At 41.8% G+C, this 15,283-nt stretch overlaps 1 protein-coding gene across 4 annotated transcripts; it reads right to left on the bottom strand.

The window, feature by feature from the left end:
- Positions 1–504: 504 nt before the first annotated feature.
- Positions 505–15,283, bottom strand: ppm1j (protein phosphatase, Mg2+/Mn2+ dependent, 1J). Of its 4 annotated transcripts, none has more exons than XM_077014204.1 (11): positions 14,834–15,283; positions 8,205–8,322; positions 5,464–5,793; positions 4,392–4,504; positions 4,163–4,247; positions 3,615–3,733; positions 3,214–3,277; positions 2,529–2,636; positions 2,259–2,410; positions 1,792–1,943; positions 505–1,541 (listed from the first exon to the last, which is right to left on the bottom strand). In XM_077014204.1, exons 1-10 carry the CDS (start codon positions 15,088–15,090, stop codon positions 1,796–1,798), a joined length of 1,494 nt encoding a protein of 497 aa, XP_076870319.1. In that variant the 5' UTR covers positions 15,091–15,283; the 3' UTR covers positions 505–1,541; positions 1,792–1,795. The 4 variants fall into 4 exon arrangements, with proteins under 4 accessions (XP_076870319.1, XP_076870318.1, XP_076870317.1 ...); XM_077014203.1 differs by having other exon boundaries at positions 505–1,635; positions 14,834–15,282; XM_077014202.1 differs by having other exon boundaries at positions 505–1,943.

Below are 15,283 nucleotides of genomic sequence, written 5' to 3'. Positions count from 1 at the left end.
AAGTTATAATGAGATTTTTTCTTTATTTAAAGAAGTCTAAACAATCACGAATAACGTAAACCAGCGTTTTTCCTCAGTGCTGGTCCCAGAATACCGTTGTGTTCTTCACATTTTTGTTTACCTCGCTGCTACACCCATTTTAACTCTAGATGTTGAGCCGGCTGTTTTGGAAGCGTGGAAAATACCATACGGGTCCTTGTAATTCAGGTAGTGGTAATTGCACTATGCAAGGGCTTCTCCTGGAAACACCAAGTTAATTGATAAGGACGATGTTTTGTATGGTGTGTAGCCTCCACAGTGAACAATCTATTGCAGTGCTTTCTAAGGAAAATGCTCAATAAAAAAGTTATTGTGATGATTCATTAACTGTGGTCATGACACTTTTTTGACCCATGGATCTTTAAACAACTGCACATAGTGTAACAGTATAAATGTTTAATAAGTATCACTAATATCTTTTTGCATTGTTGTAGTCCATGGAAAACAAATTTGAGGGACAGAAAATCATGTGCTCAAAAGTGTGATTTAATTTTAATTAATCCCAGTTGCCTAGATGTTAACAGCTTTGCATTTTTTAGCAGAATGAAATGGCAACACAATACAGACAAAACAATCCATAGGAGACAAAGATTCACAATGATGTGTCCACTTCAAGATCATTAATGCAAAGACACAAATAAAATAACGTTCATGGTTGTAATTTGTGAGCTGAAACACATCTGCTTTACATCATCACCATCTAGCCGTGGTGGACATTCTTCAATTACACTAATCCTCAGATTAGGATTAGGCCCCTATCAATCCCTGTCTCACTGAAACTGGCCCATAATTTTAGGTGAAAGCAGTGCACACAAACCAATATATTTGGGCTCTGTTATCTACTGAGAAGCGTTTTAGTTGGTTAGACATTCAGCATGGCTTTGCGGAGAGGTAGGGAAAGCAGTTTCACTCAAATGTGCAAAAAAAAAAAAAGTTCCACGGCTGCTTCTTTTCCCCGCAGCTCTCAAGGCAACGGTGACAGTCTCCAGATTTCTTCAAGATGTCGTTAATCACAGTGTTAGCCATGCTATTGCTGCCTTTCCAGAGGAGATCTGTGTACACTTCAACTCCTGATGTCAGGACTAACAGGAAACTGTGCTTACTTTATTTCATGACAAACATATCTTACACCTAATGCAAACTGGATACAAACACGTGTTTAAACAGATACATTTTTTTTTGGAGACATTGAAGAAAGCTTTGGGAGATGATGTTATTAGGAACGTTTTAATTTCAGATTGATGGGTTTTTGCTAAAGATAAAGTGCTTACATTTACAACCTTCATCATCAGTTTTCATTGTATATCAGCAGTGGCTCATCTTTTTGTTGCATTCAGATCAAGTCTTTAACATCACTCTAGTTCGAGATCATTCGTGTAGCACAACCTCTTCTCGCCGTCTGTCTGCTGCCGTGAGGACTTCAATTCTAGTTTACAGCAGTTTTGACTGTTCTGAAGTCAGAAATAGGACAGCTGACAGGTAAGCAGTCTGTCACATCACGTCTATGAGAAATGTAAAGAGAGAGGACTGGCACTTAATGATGATGTCTTCCCGCGCTCGACACAGGGAGGTAAGTCAAGATGAAGGATTACAACTCTGAAAACGAGGAAGAAGAAGAGCAATGCGTACACCTTCCTCACCCACTTCCGTTAGCTCAAATAAAAATGGTGTTTTTTGGTTTTGCACCCCTTCCTCAGCAGGCAGGATTTAGGGGTGTGTCCTGATTTGTTCTCCAGGGAAGAACTGACCCACCTTGTCATGTCTCTAATTCTGCCCCAGCCAATGGGATGACAAATACTGTGATATCATCGCCTGATCCTAGTCTGTCATTGGGCAGCCGCCAGCCCCGCTCTTTCAGAACACCACGAGACCTCATGAGGAGATCCTGGGCAGCCATAGTGTACCTTTAAAAAAGAGGAAACCAAATATTTCTTAAGACTCTTATTATGCAGGTAGGTTTATTATGTTACAGTGTTTAATTCTGTCAAAAAGTGGTTTGTGCAGTTTAAACCACTGCAGTGACCAAGAAATGTTTCTGCACTGACATCTGCTGGTATGCTGAATGCAACACACCCAGCACATATTTTAAGACATATGAACAATGCTTGTGTAAAAAAAATACAAAGTACATGCTCCGTAGGCTGCTATCTGCATGTTGGTGTCTTTCCCAGTACATTTACGTAGGTAGACTATAAAGAAGAGTTCATTGTCTAAAGTACCTCATTGGATCATTAGGTTCACAGGTGGAGAGAAAATTTGTCACAGCGTCAGCTACTTCTTTGTCTGAGGTCACATCCCACAATCCATCAGTGCCCATGATGAGGACGTCATTGGGACCGTGCTTGTGCTCTGAAATGGCGTATACTTTCACCTGGACACAGAGCAAGCAAGTACAACAGCAAATTTGCTATTAATTAGAATTAGATGACTAAGGTAATACAAAAAAAAGGCTTTATTTGTAAAGCCCTACAACCCTACTACAAACATACCTCTGGGCAACAGGATAAGAAAGGTTTGATGTGAATGTTGGAGTTGTATACTTTCAGGTCATGGTCACCTAAACCACGCGTGACTCCAATAGTGGCCATGACTCTGGCCTGCAAATGAACACACACACACACACACACACACACACACACACACACACACACACACACACACACACCCCAGGTTCTACTAACATACCACATGTAAAGGATTACTGTTTATCAACTGTATTCCTTACTGTATTCCTTTAGGAATAAGTCGATTGTTTTAAACATATAATTTGATTGAACATTGCATTAATGATTTGTGTTAAGAACTTAGTTCAATATAATTACAACACAATTATAGATTTAACAAGAAATTGTTTAGCTGAATAACACAGTCTGGTTAATTATTTTTATAGAGGCTCGTGCTCATTGCACAATAAGCACCAATGAGACCAAGATGAAGGCAAATCTTGAGCTTCCACTCTGCTGCTGAGAGCGAGCTGACCACCAGTGGTCCATCTGACATGCCTTCCTTTATCTGCAGTACATAGCAGGGGGCACTAACTGACATTTTTACAAAATGATATGGCGTTCATTCCTACTTAGTCATATGCAGAAATTACTGATGCATTAAAAATACTCCACATCTGATTATTTCATGTCATTATAAATTATGGCTTGAAACGTTCATCTTAAGTACCTTTTTCCCTTCTCCATAAATGAGGGGGAACTTGAGGTCATCTTCCACAATTGTCTTATATGCCCTGCAATTACAATCATTAAAATGTTATCTTGGACATACACTCAAGAGAAGTACAAAATCTTGAGAAGTTAGCCACACAGTTACAAAATAATTAAGAAAGAAATGCTTTCAGTGCAACGTCCCATCTTGCATGTACAATAATCCCGAATTGCCCTGAATCCTCCCGAACCATCCCAAACCATCCAGAATCGTCCCGAATCATCCCAAACCGTCCTGAATCATCCCAAACCGTCCCAAACCATCCCGAACTGTCCAGAATCATCCCGAACTGTCCCAAACCATCCTGAACTGTCCCAAAACATCCTGAATCATCCCGAACCATCCTGACCCACACTTACCACCCAGTCATAGTGTGGTCTCTGAAGAGCATCTTCTTGCCCAGTTCCTTGTGCTGGATACGCCTGGGGAACTCGATGTGTGTGAACTCGTTACCCAGCAGTTCTGGTTGAAGGAAGCCCTGTATACAAAATGAAACAGTTTGTTATTGAAAAAACACATGAAAAGGTAATATGATACTGACAGAGTCAAATATCAACAAGAAAAGGTTTCAACCTGTTCCTTGACACCAAGTTTGCACTGTGCAGAACTCACTAGTAAAATAGTAAAACTGTTCCCAACATACTCCATATTGGCAGGGTCACTACTCTGAATTCCCCATTCAGTAAAATAAGTATTTAACATTAATCATTACATATAATTTACCTATAAAAATGTTAGACTTTTTATAAGCAGCTGCAAATATATGACAGGGGACATAAAACAGTGAAATGGAAGTAAAACCATTTCCCTCCATTCTTGCTAAACTGAGCTTCAGGCTGTCATGTGGTCCTGAGGAGAGTGTGTGCTGCAGAGAGCCAGTGACGCACTGCAGGTGAGGGAGACTCACCAGGTACTGCAACCTCTGTCTCTCACTCTCCGGCGTGAACTCATTGGACATGGGAATGACCTCATTATTACGGACAATTATGGCTCTGAATATAAAAAAAAAACACTTTTGCTTATTCTTAACAATACATGTTTGTATCAAGAAATGGGACATTGACATTGACAAAAAAAGCATTTCTTAAGCAGTATGGTTGGTAATATTGTGATCGCTCAATCTGGGGTCCTGTTACCTGCTGTCTCCTGCGTTTGCTACATAGAGTCTCCCCATCAAATGCACAGCAGTCAAGGCACAACACCCCCCAGAAATGCTGTAAGATGCTTTCTCCTTCTCAATGAGGTCATCCTGCAGGGGATTTTTTTGGGGTTGGGGGGGGGGGGCACACCAGAATGTCACTTTAAAATATTGCAGTCCAAAAGAGTTTGGTCTTTCTGTTCATTTTAACTCTGACGTTTAGCGCATTAAATCTTAATGGATTTAAATCATGACTGTGAAGGCAAAGGCTCAATGTCATATTTAATTTCAAGCTGTGGGTGTCCATATCACCCAAGCCATATAAGAATTACAGGTATCTGTCTTCCACATTTAGGCAGAGTGGACAGTTGGGTACTTTTTGCTGTACGTTTGTTTGTTTGTACGTTTGTTTCTTGGCTAGCTATCTGGCAGTTCATGTGTAAAGCAACTAAGAAAGGGGGTCTAACGGAACTTAGATGTGGCATTTTTGATTGAACTCAGGTGTTTCTCCATATGAAAACCGACATGTAGGCAAAAGATCACATGGGTCAAAATCTACTCTTTGATAAATTATTAATAAGTAAGAATGTTCGTGTGAGCTTAGAAATAGCAAATAACCTTATGGACTATGGTAGTGAATGAACAGAGAATTCTTTCAGTCATGGGAGAAACCCCTTTTGAGTTGTTGACCATACCAAGTACAGTCTTCAGAATAGAGGCACAGATTTTTGTTAGAGTACAATATGTCACATAGCTCACAATTAGCAAATCGCTTGTAAGCCATAACAACAAAGGTAACAACTGCAAAGGATTTCTACTTTGTACTACACATTACAAGTTTAATTAAGCATTTTTTTCCCTTTAGTGCCTGTAAATGTGAGAATATGTATAAATATTATATGATAAGGCTTTAACAGTGGTAGTGTCTGAAATAGCTTAGACTGACCAGATTATGTACCAGACATCAGATGTAACATCAGAACAGGTTTATTAACATTAACACACATTTGGTACTGGTAAACCCTGGTTCAGTGTTAAACTTCACAAGCCCCAAAGACCCATGTTCTTACCATCTGTTTGAAGGCATTCTCTATGATGCCCATCACCAGGCTCTCCAGACTGACCACCTTCTCCATGTGGAAACGAGCTATGGGGTCTCCAGAGGCCTCTGGGTCTTCTGCATCCAGACACGCTCCCTTCTTCTGCTCAGGCTGGTAAGGGCTCCCATTCTTGGCCAGGCAGATGGGTGGTGGACTGGTTGGATTCTCCAGAACATGAGCCACTTCGCACAGGCGGTCTCGGATGAGCCGTGAGAGGAGCCTGGATGCCATGAGGGCGGCTCCAGAACCAGCATGACCATCAAACACCCCCCAGAAGAGCATGGGAAGGCCTGTAGTGTCCTGAGAGACAGAACAGGAGAAAGGATATATAGGACATATGATGTGATGCACACACACACACACACACACACACACACACACACACACACCAGCCACTTTATTAGGCACACCTTGCTAGTACCGGGTTGGACCCTCTTTTGCCTTTAGAACTGCCTTAATTCTTCATGGCATAGATTTAACAAGGTACTGGACACATTCCTCTGAGAGTCTGGTCCATATTGACATGATAGCATCACACAGTTGCTGCAGATTTGTCTGCTGTACATCCATGATGTGAATCTCCCGTTCCACCACATCCCAAAGGTGCTCTATTGGATTGAGATCTGGTGACTGTGGAGGCCATTTGAGCACAGTGAACTCATTGTCGTGTTCAAGAAACCAGTCTGAGATGATTCACACTTTATCTGGCGCGTTATCCTGCTGGAAGTAGCCATCAGAAGATGGGTACACTGTGGTCATACGGACATGGTCAGCAACAATACTCAGGTAGGCTGTGGTGTTGACACAATGCTCAATTGGTACTAATGAGCTCAAAATGTGCCAGGAAAATATCCACCACACCGTTGTACCATCATCACCAGCCTGAACCGTTGATGCAAAGCAGAATGGATCCATGCTCTCCTGTAGCCAAATTCTGACCTTACCATCTGAATGTCACAGCAGAAATCAAGACTCATCAGACCGCACGTTTTTCCAATCTTCTATTGTCCAAATTTGTCTGAGCCTGTGAGAATTGTAGCCTTAGTTTCCCATTCTTAGCTGACAGGAGTGTCACCCGGTGTGGTTTTCTGCTGCTGTAGCCCATCCACCTCAAGGTTCTACGTGTTGTGCATTCAGAGATGCTCTTCTGCATGCCTCGGTTGTAACAACTGGTTATTTGAGTTACTGTTGCCGTTCTATCAGCTCAAACCAGTCTGGCAATCCTTCTCTGACCTCTGGCATCAACAAGGCATTTGCACCCACAGAACTGCCGCTCACTTGATATTTTCTCTTTTTCGGACCATTCTCTGTAAACCCTAGAGATGGTTGTGCGTGAAAATCCCAGTAGGTCCTCAGTTTCTGAAACACTCAGACCAGCCCATCTGGCACCAACAACCATGCCACTTTCAAAGTCACTTAAATCACCTTTCTTCCCCATTCTGATGCTCAGTTTGAACTGCAGCAGATCGTCTTGGCCATGTCTACATGCCTAAATGCATTGAGTTGCTGCTATGTGATATTGGCTGATTCGACATTTGCATTAATGAGCAGTTGGACAGGTGTACTTAATAAAATGGCCAGTGAGAGTGCGTGTATGTATGTATATATATGTATATATATATATATATATATATATATATATATATATATATATATATATATATATATATATATATATATATATACACACACACACACACACATTATATAAGATAACACATACAGTATATTATACTGCAACTAGAAGGCATCTTTCTTCCTCATCCTTACCTTATCGCAGGTTATTTTTCTGACATGACCTGCTGATGGGATTGAAAATGAAACAGCTGGTCTGTATTCCCCTCTATCACATATAATCTCCATTTCATACTATCTCTCTCATACTCTTGAGTTTCACATCCTCTCATAATCACACAACCGCTTTAGAAAGCAAAAGAGATGTGATACGCTGGCTGTAGGAGGCTAAGAGAGTGGAGGCTAATTGTCTGAATGTTTGACCAGTCAAGCTAACCTTCCTTGAATACATCTATCTGTGTATGTGTGTGTGCTATTAAAAGATTAGAAAAAGCTTTGAAATTCATCATCTGAGTATCAAGTTTTACTATTGGCTGTCATTTATGGTTAAATCACTACCTTTTCATTACGAGTGTTTCCACAAATGAAGGCACAAGTGATACTAGACTGATGTGGCATGGTGGTATATAATACATGGTCAGTGAAAAACATTACAGCACATACAGGATTGAATGAATGCTCCAGTCATTCATTAGTTCCATCCTTAAAGTCTGCACTGCTGAGGTGCTGTAAATTTTGATAATGCTATAAACTTCTCTGTTTAGTTTGTTCCTTTCATTTCTCAAATACTTAAGTTAGACAAAATATATAATTCAGATGTTTGATGAACCATTCTCTTTCGTTTAAAAGGTTACATGGAATTGTTTGTTGAACTGTGTGTGTGTGTGTGTGTGTGTGTATGTGTGTCTGCACGCACATGTGTGTGTGCCTGCTGATGCTATAACCAGAGGGAGGAGTGTTCCCCTTTGAGTCTTGGTTCCTCTCAAGGGTTCTTTCTTATGCTCTTGGGGAGTTGCTGTCCTTGCTATTATTGCCTTTGGCTTTCTCACTGGAGGCTTCAACATGGCCAGCTGTAAAGATGCTTTGTGACAAAAAAAATCTTTATATAAATAAACGTAACTTAACATGTAACTCACCCCAGTGTCCTCTAGCTGCACAGAGGCACGTTGCTGTTTGCCGCTGGGCTTCTTTACATACAGTACTTCACAAGAGGCCTGGTCCTCATTCAGCAGACTCTTCCCTGCATTTATCACCCTGAGAGAGAGAGAGAGAGAGAGAGAGAGAGAGAGAGAGAGAGAGAGAGAGAGAGAGAAAGAGAGACATTCTTTCATTTCTGACTATGAAATCTGTATTAACACTTGAGAATTTCTGCTGGAGAATAATTGTCCAGAGCCATCTTCAAGTAATTTTTCGAAAGCCTCAGAAGTATGACAGGCCTGCCCGTGGACCTAGATCTGAGTTGATGTGAAATACATATTTTACCAAACCTCTACAGGCCTTGGTGTTATCTCTGGGGACCAGTAAACATCCCTGTGGTGGGACAAAACCTTGGCATGAAAAACTTTTGTTTGAAATGTTTGACAGCAACTAGTGAGTGATTAGTAGAAGAGATCACATCTATTGTACAGTTTCAAGAAGTGTTGTGTATAGTAAGGACTATAGTGCATAATTACCATTTTTAAGACTATGATATTGCAAATACAAGACAATGTCCTTTGAGTAGGATTGCATCCCTGCAAGACCTTTTTAATATGGTTTGGTAAATGTTGGTTTAATGTTTGGTAAATACTTACAATGGCACTGGCATGCAGGTTAGAATAGTTCAATAGTATACTGGCATCTATATGTGAAGGGAAATTAAGCCCGTTATATAATCATTTATAAGAATTCTGAAAGCCTTTCATCTGATCAGCTGAAACAAAACCTCCCAATCAAAAACTAAGCAAAAGAACCGCCTGTTTCTTTGGCACTGTCTGGGTTTTGCTTATTTAATCAAGGCTTCAGTCATTGAGAGCATACAATGCCCTTTGTGATGAGTAACATCCATATTTCATTACAATTAGATTAGATTTTTTTATTATGCATTTGGTTTCGAAGTTAACTGACAATTATTACACATTTGCATCACCAAAATGTTTACTAATTAGATATGAACTGAGACCTTTATTAATAATGACTCTGGTGTGATTACAGAAAGGCCTCTGAGAGAGACGTACAGGCAGCCTTATGCCAGCTGCAGCAGAAATGGAGAAGCTCTACCCTTGTCCACCAGTTCCTCTTCTTAAGTCACAAGAGTTCTGTTTTATTTCTGACAGTGCTATTTCTGCAACCCCTGGTTTCCCTTTCATCACCGTAATTTTTTGATGGAACATTGGCCATGTCAAAGGAACAGTTTACTTATATTCAACTGGAGGAAGACAATTTGGTGCGTGTTTGTGGGTTTGCATTTATGGTGCATTTTTACATGAGGGAAGGGCTGTCAGACCAACCGCGTAAACTTTACGTCGTAAAGTCAGCTGATTCAAGATGAGTCATTTCACTAGGAAGATAAGCTGTGGTACTTATATGAGCATTGCACCAGAACAAACGGAATCAAACCACTGTAATGTAAAACTGAGTGTTTACAACACTCATTTTAGGTAGTCTTTATAAAAAATCTCTTTATTACAGGCAAACTAGTCCTTGCATGAACTGATAGCTGTCTCAAATGTCTTTGCACTCAACTGTGAAATTTGTCTTGAGAAAAACTACATCTCCAAATGTCTGAATGGCAAGTTATGAACATGTTACTGTCAAGATTCCACACTTTTTCACATTTATATATTTTAAAAGATACTGCCCTAAAGACAAAAGTTTTTTTATATGTTTATATACGTCAGGAATCTTAAAGGTGTTATATATAACTAACATATCCACATTCTGTTTATAACATCAGCATACAACCTTCCATGTCTAAACAAAATGACTGTTTCTAGTTACATTGATTGGCACTTAAAACTCTTCAGCTTCACCTACCAACTGACATCACCAATGCCAGCACTCTGCCCCATACACATCCTGTCAGCACTGATGTCCTCATTGTTTGCAAACCTTGAGGCCCTCTGGTCCTCGTAATAAAGTGTACTACGTGGTAGGCTACCTTGACGCACTTGTGGCCATTGCAGCATTCTGGATCATGTCTGGACCTACTGAACAGAACTGTGCCAGGGGTCTAAAGAGCTTGCAGAGAGGTGGGAATTGCATGCAGCTGACAGGCCCTGTGAACTAGACTGTAGTCTGCTAATGAAAGTATCATATTTCGGATCAATGGTCTAACATTACGTGCTCCATTAAGACAATGTGACTGGTAGCTCCAGAATGTAGCATCATGTGGGCCTTCATTCCATGCCCATTCAGATCTGAAAACATCTGTGGCCTTATATTTAGAGCACCCAAAGATCTTCAAAACAACAGAGGAGGTACCGTTTTCTTTAACCATGATATACCACTCTTCTGCAGGCTCTATCTTTAGAAGCCATCTCTGTGTGTCTCTCTCAACCACTGTCCCCAACTTCTAGACTGAATATATCCTGTCAACATAGCATTTATCTGCCTGCTTGCTTTCTTGTTTAATTTTCTGGACTGAAATGAGCTGGTGCCCAAAACTGAATCTTAATCTATTTGATGTAGAGACAGTTGAGCTCTAATTCTAGAAATAAAGAACTAATTGATTTTAGACCCCCGAGTTAGACAGCACCTTTCAGAAGACAGCGAGCATAGCTACAATAGAGGGTGACACCAGGCAGCAATGGAACTGGGAAAACTTGAAGTGTAGGTTCCAGAATTCAAAAGAACAGAATGCTTAGAATGACACCTCAGTTATGTTTCAATAAGTAATTCGCCAGTAATTCATCAGGCTCAAACTTCCCTCTTGTGACAGTGAAGGTCAAAAACATACATAAACATCCAAACGGCAACATCAATACCAACAAAACAACAAAACCTTTCTGAAGGTACAAACTAATGGAGTCCAGCATCAACACAAAACCCCCCAAGCTAGCCAGGCTGCAAGACATGTGTTGATATGTGTCACGAATAAGGAAACATATTTCTTAACCATGAATTTGCAGCGCCATTCATATTACTGCTGTCACTTATGCAGCTCTGAAAATGATTACTGCATGTGCACGAATCTTACTTGCATGCACACATAGTCCACAAGCAGCGATCCAGGCACTACGCCAAGGCCCTGATGTTCTTGGAAAAACCAGTTATTTAATAGAAATAAACACAGCATTGCCAGAGCGGTTGCTGAACTCTTAGCAGAGGCTTGGAATTAACATTGGATAGGTGATCCCATGTGATTGCTCGATACAAGGAGTGGAAAAACCATAAATCAAGCATATACGGTGGCCATTCATTTGTCACTAGCACATGGTAAGTCCACTGCGTTATTTGACCTAATGTACTCTGTAAGAGCAGAGTAAGCATTAAAACAAGGATGAAAACATGCTTATTTCATTACTTCTGACAGGCGGAATGGGAGTCTCGTGGGGGGGTTGGGGGCACACCCGAATACCTTCATGTTGCTCAGCCTATCAGTGTTGCTGGGCTGCTTCAGCAGAGTGACTTAATGTGAGTCCAGCCCTCCCCAACTGAGCTCACTGCTTAAACTCTGTCTATATTTTTACCTCAGGCTATGGGGGATATTTTAAATATTGCTCAGAGCTTGCTCTCCTTCCCTGGCCCGCTCTCTCTCCGCATCACCCCTGGGTGACGTTACCCTTGCTGTAGTCTGTGTTGCATCACGACGCCACCCTCAGCGTGCCATGCATTAGAAACCATCCACCTAGCAGTGGTCACTTTATTATGTTCCCCTCACAAGTGCAGGTGCAGGGTGGGACCCATGTTTGGTCGCTATATATGTTTCTCCATATACACTCCAGCATGTCTACTCAGGACACAGAGCCGGTGAGGACCACCGCATAACGGATGGGTTCTTCGGTTGCTGATCACCACAGTGGTGGCGTGAGCATAACAGCAGCATGGAAGTAGGAGTTGTGGTGTATCAGGGTATCAGGCACAGCAGGGTTGCTGGAGCTGTTAAACAAGTCAGTGTCACTGCTTAGCTGTGAGCGCAACAAAAAACATCCAGCCAACAATAGTTCTGTGGTCAGAAACTGCTGAAGAGCTGAAAAGCTGTAGGACTGCTAACACTAACAGAAACAGATGCATAGAATGTGCATAGAAATGTTCAAATGTTCAACTGAGTAGTGCTGGAGTGTCTAAGCAAACACCTACATATGAAGTTAATCCATGGACAATTTTAAGCCCAGTACTCTGAGAATTCTAGATAGTTCATTGAATAAACTTACAATCATCTGAGACAGCTAGCCTACCAGATTCTCAGAATTAAACAGCAAGGCAGATCAACAACACATATTTGTTTTGTGTAAACAAACGATCATTTCAGCCCTCCTGCTTTAATGAAGTGGATTGTTAGTCTGGGATTGCTTTGCCTTAATATGCTGTTGGCAATGTATTTTACTGATACCATCTCAGGGGTGTATTGTTTGGTCAAAAGTGGATTTTGGGGACCTACGTAAGTTTGACAGGGCATTGAATGTGACTTCACGTGAGTTCATTTAGTCGGCGGGGTGAGAGACGCCCATGCCACTGATGATGGGTAGCACAGGTGGCAAAACACAATGAAACAGGCACAGTGAGAAAACACAGGACCTGTCTGAACAGCCAGACTGATCACACTTCACTGCTCGGCTGTCAAAAGATGGCCATGATGAGGGGGTGTGAACCTGCAAACAAGGGTGATTATAGAGTCCACTGAAATATTAGCCAAGTATGAGGATGCAAAATATGGATGCTTGGCAAGTAGATAACACAAATTTCACATCGAGCACAACTGTCTGTAATAGTTCGGTACTGTATGCCAATATTAAGGAGTGACTTGTTGGCTTTTTATATGTCAGGAGGGTGAAATGCCAAGTCTGATTGTCTTAAATGAGCACACGCAGGACTTCCATTACAAAGAGAAACCTGTGGGCTCAAATGCATGCCCTCCTCTCTGAATGCACTTTCTTGTAAAGAAACTGCCCCAAATACAACAGCTGCGTACTGCTATGCACACAGATCTAACTGGACATTATCCTGTGGGGCAAAATGTCTGCCTGATGGTTTTTGCAACATTCTGGGTTTCATCAGGACATATCAAGTTTATTTTTATGTAGAATACTTTTATGTAGAATACATATTAATAAGTCTTTTCAAAATAAGCATTTTGCAGAATAGTAGAGGTCATGGGAGCCTTTCAAATCTGTGTCTGCAAAAGTGGCATATCTCACACCAGACCCTCTAACAGACCCACAGCAAAAGCATCAGTGTCTGTCTCAGGTGGCTGCAGGATTCATCTGTGCATGGTCATTTTAGCAAGCAGCTTTCTCGGTGCCTTACCCATTTGGAAAGTATATGCTTCCTTGAACTTATCAATCCAAACAAATCTGATTTAATGAGACGGTGTATCCTGAAGAAAAAATTGATAAAATTTCAGGACGTTTTCGAGACTGGATCCTGAGCACCTAGGTATTCTCATATCATGACCTTAGGGGTCAATAAGGGGAAGCTGGGTGACTTCACAGTGTCTTCTACAGACATGACGATGGGTCAAGCAAAGCATCAGCTAGACAAGCTCATGAAGGACACTGGCTGATCTTCCACTGCAGCAGCAGGAGCAGACAGGAGCGTCTTCTGCTTAAAACGAAGTGAAGTCATGCAATCACAACACAATGGGCCAAAACTGATTGAGCAACCTTGCTGTGTTGGCTGTTGAAACAGAACCTGGTCGTGTCCCTGTGGGTATGACTGGGTGATAGATCATTTTCTAGACAAAGGAGGGAATAATTCACACAGAAATAACAACATCCACTGCCAATGGTGTGATCAAATATTAGCGGGGCAGTAAACAGAATATCAGTCCTAAGGTGGAATGTTGCATATAAATGTGCAATTCCAATATGGTATATATATATATAGAGAGAGAGTGCTGGCACAAAAAAGAACAAATGAAAACAAACTACAGCAAGCAAATGCACTATGAAGCATAAATGTATACCCTTACGTAATGTGCACCGATTGGTAATCTGTATGATTCAATCCCTGTACAGTGTACACACACAGCAGTACAGTTCAGGAGCTACAGTTTTCAAAGAGAAACATATTGTCTTTGTAACAGGTGGCAGATTCATTCATTCTTCACCATGAATGACCGAAAAGCTAGCTATATTTGATCTTGCTGTTTGGACCACGAGTCTCGCACCCTACACACTGGAAATCATGTGACTTGATCCTGTTTTACGCCTGCATTTCGTTTGTGGGGAGGCAGAGAGAGGATGTGTCTTGTGATGAGTGTTGCGAGAGCACTATGCAACCATGGGAGAACAAAGGACGAGCTTTACAGGCACAGTGGACGGTTTATTGTTCACCCCCTACGAAAACCTACCTATGCCGCAGTTGACATTAACTTATAAATCATTCAGGCAAGCCTGCTGTGGACCGTAGCCTACCTCACTCCTGCACACCGAGATGATGCACAGAGCTTAAAGCGTGACGTCCCAACGCACTCAAACGAGGAGATGTCCGCCCTTGGCTTCAAACACGTCGCGCGGCATCCCTGAGCAGAACGCTTTGATCTCACATATCAGATTAAGTAAACACAAACAAATAATCCCATCCCCCAAGTCGAGGGTGGTATTTTAGAGAAGATGTGACTCACTCTGCGTATCCCGTTCGCCAGGGCAGTCTGCCATCGCGCCGTAGTGCCATCACGGGTCGGGTGGCGTGTTCGGTCGAGTACTGCAGCAGCTCCTGTGTCAGGTCCAGAAACTCGGGCCGGCTGTACTGGAACCGCGGGGGCAGCCCGTCCGTTCCGCAGTTCTGTGCGTTGGCCGATCCGTGTTGGTGCTGATGGTGGCCGTGAGGAATAATTCCGCCCACCAGCGAAGACATGGCGTTTTTAACTTTGCTGATCATTGCGGTAAGATGTTATATTACAGCACGAATGGCGCGCGGAACTAATTCATGAGATCATGAGCAGCAAAAAGCGAAATGAACCAGCGGAGGTGAGACGCCATGCAGGAAGCGATCGCTTCTGACCCCATGTGACGTTCTTGCAGACAATGTTTTCCTCATAGCTAAGAAATACGCTCTTCCGACTGCATGTGCA

The sequence above is a fragment of the Brachyhypopomus gauderio genome, chromosome 8 (genome assembly GCF_052324685.1).
Source record: "Brachyhypopomus gauderio isolate BG-103 chromosome 8, BGAUD_0.2, whole genome shotgun sequence".
NCBI lineage: Eukaryota > Metazoa > Chordata > Actinopteri > Gymnotiformes > Hypopomidae > Brachyhypopomus > Brachyhypopomus gauderio.
This window is presented reverse-complemented; position numbering and strand designations above follow the sequence as displayed.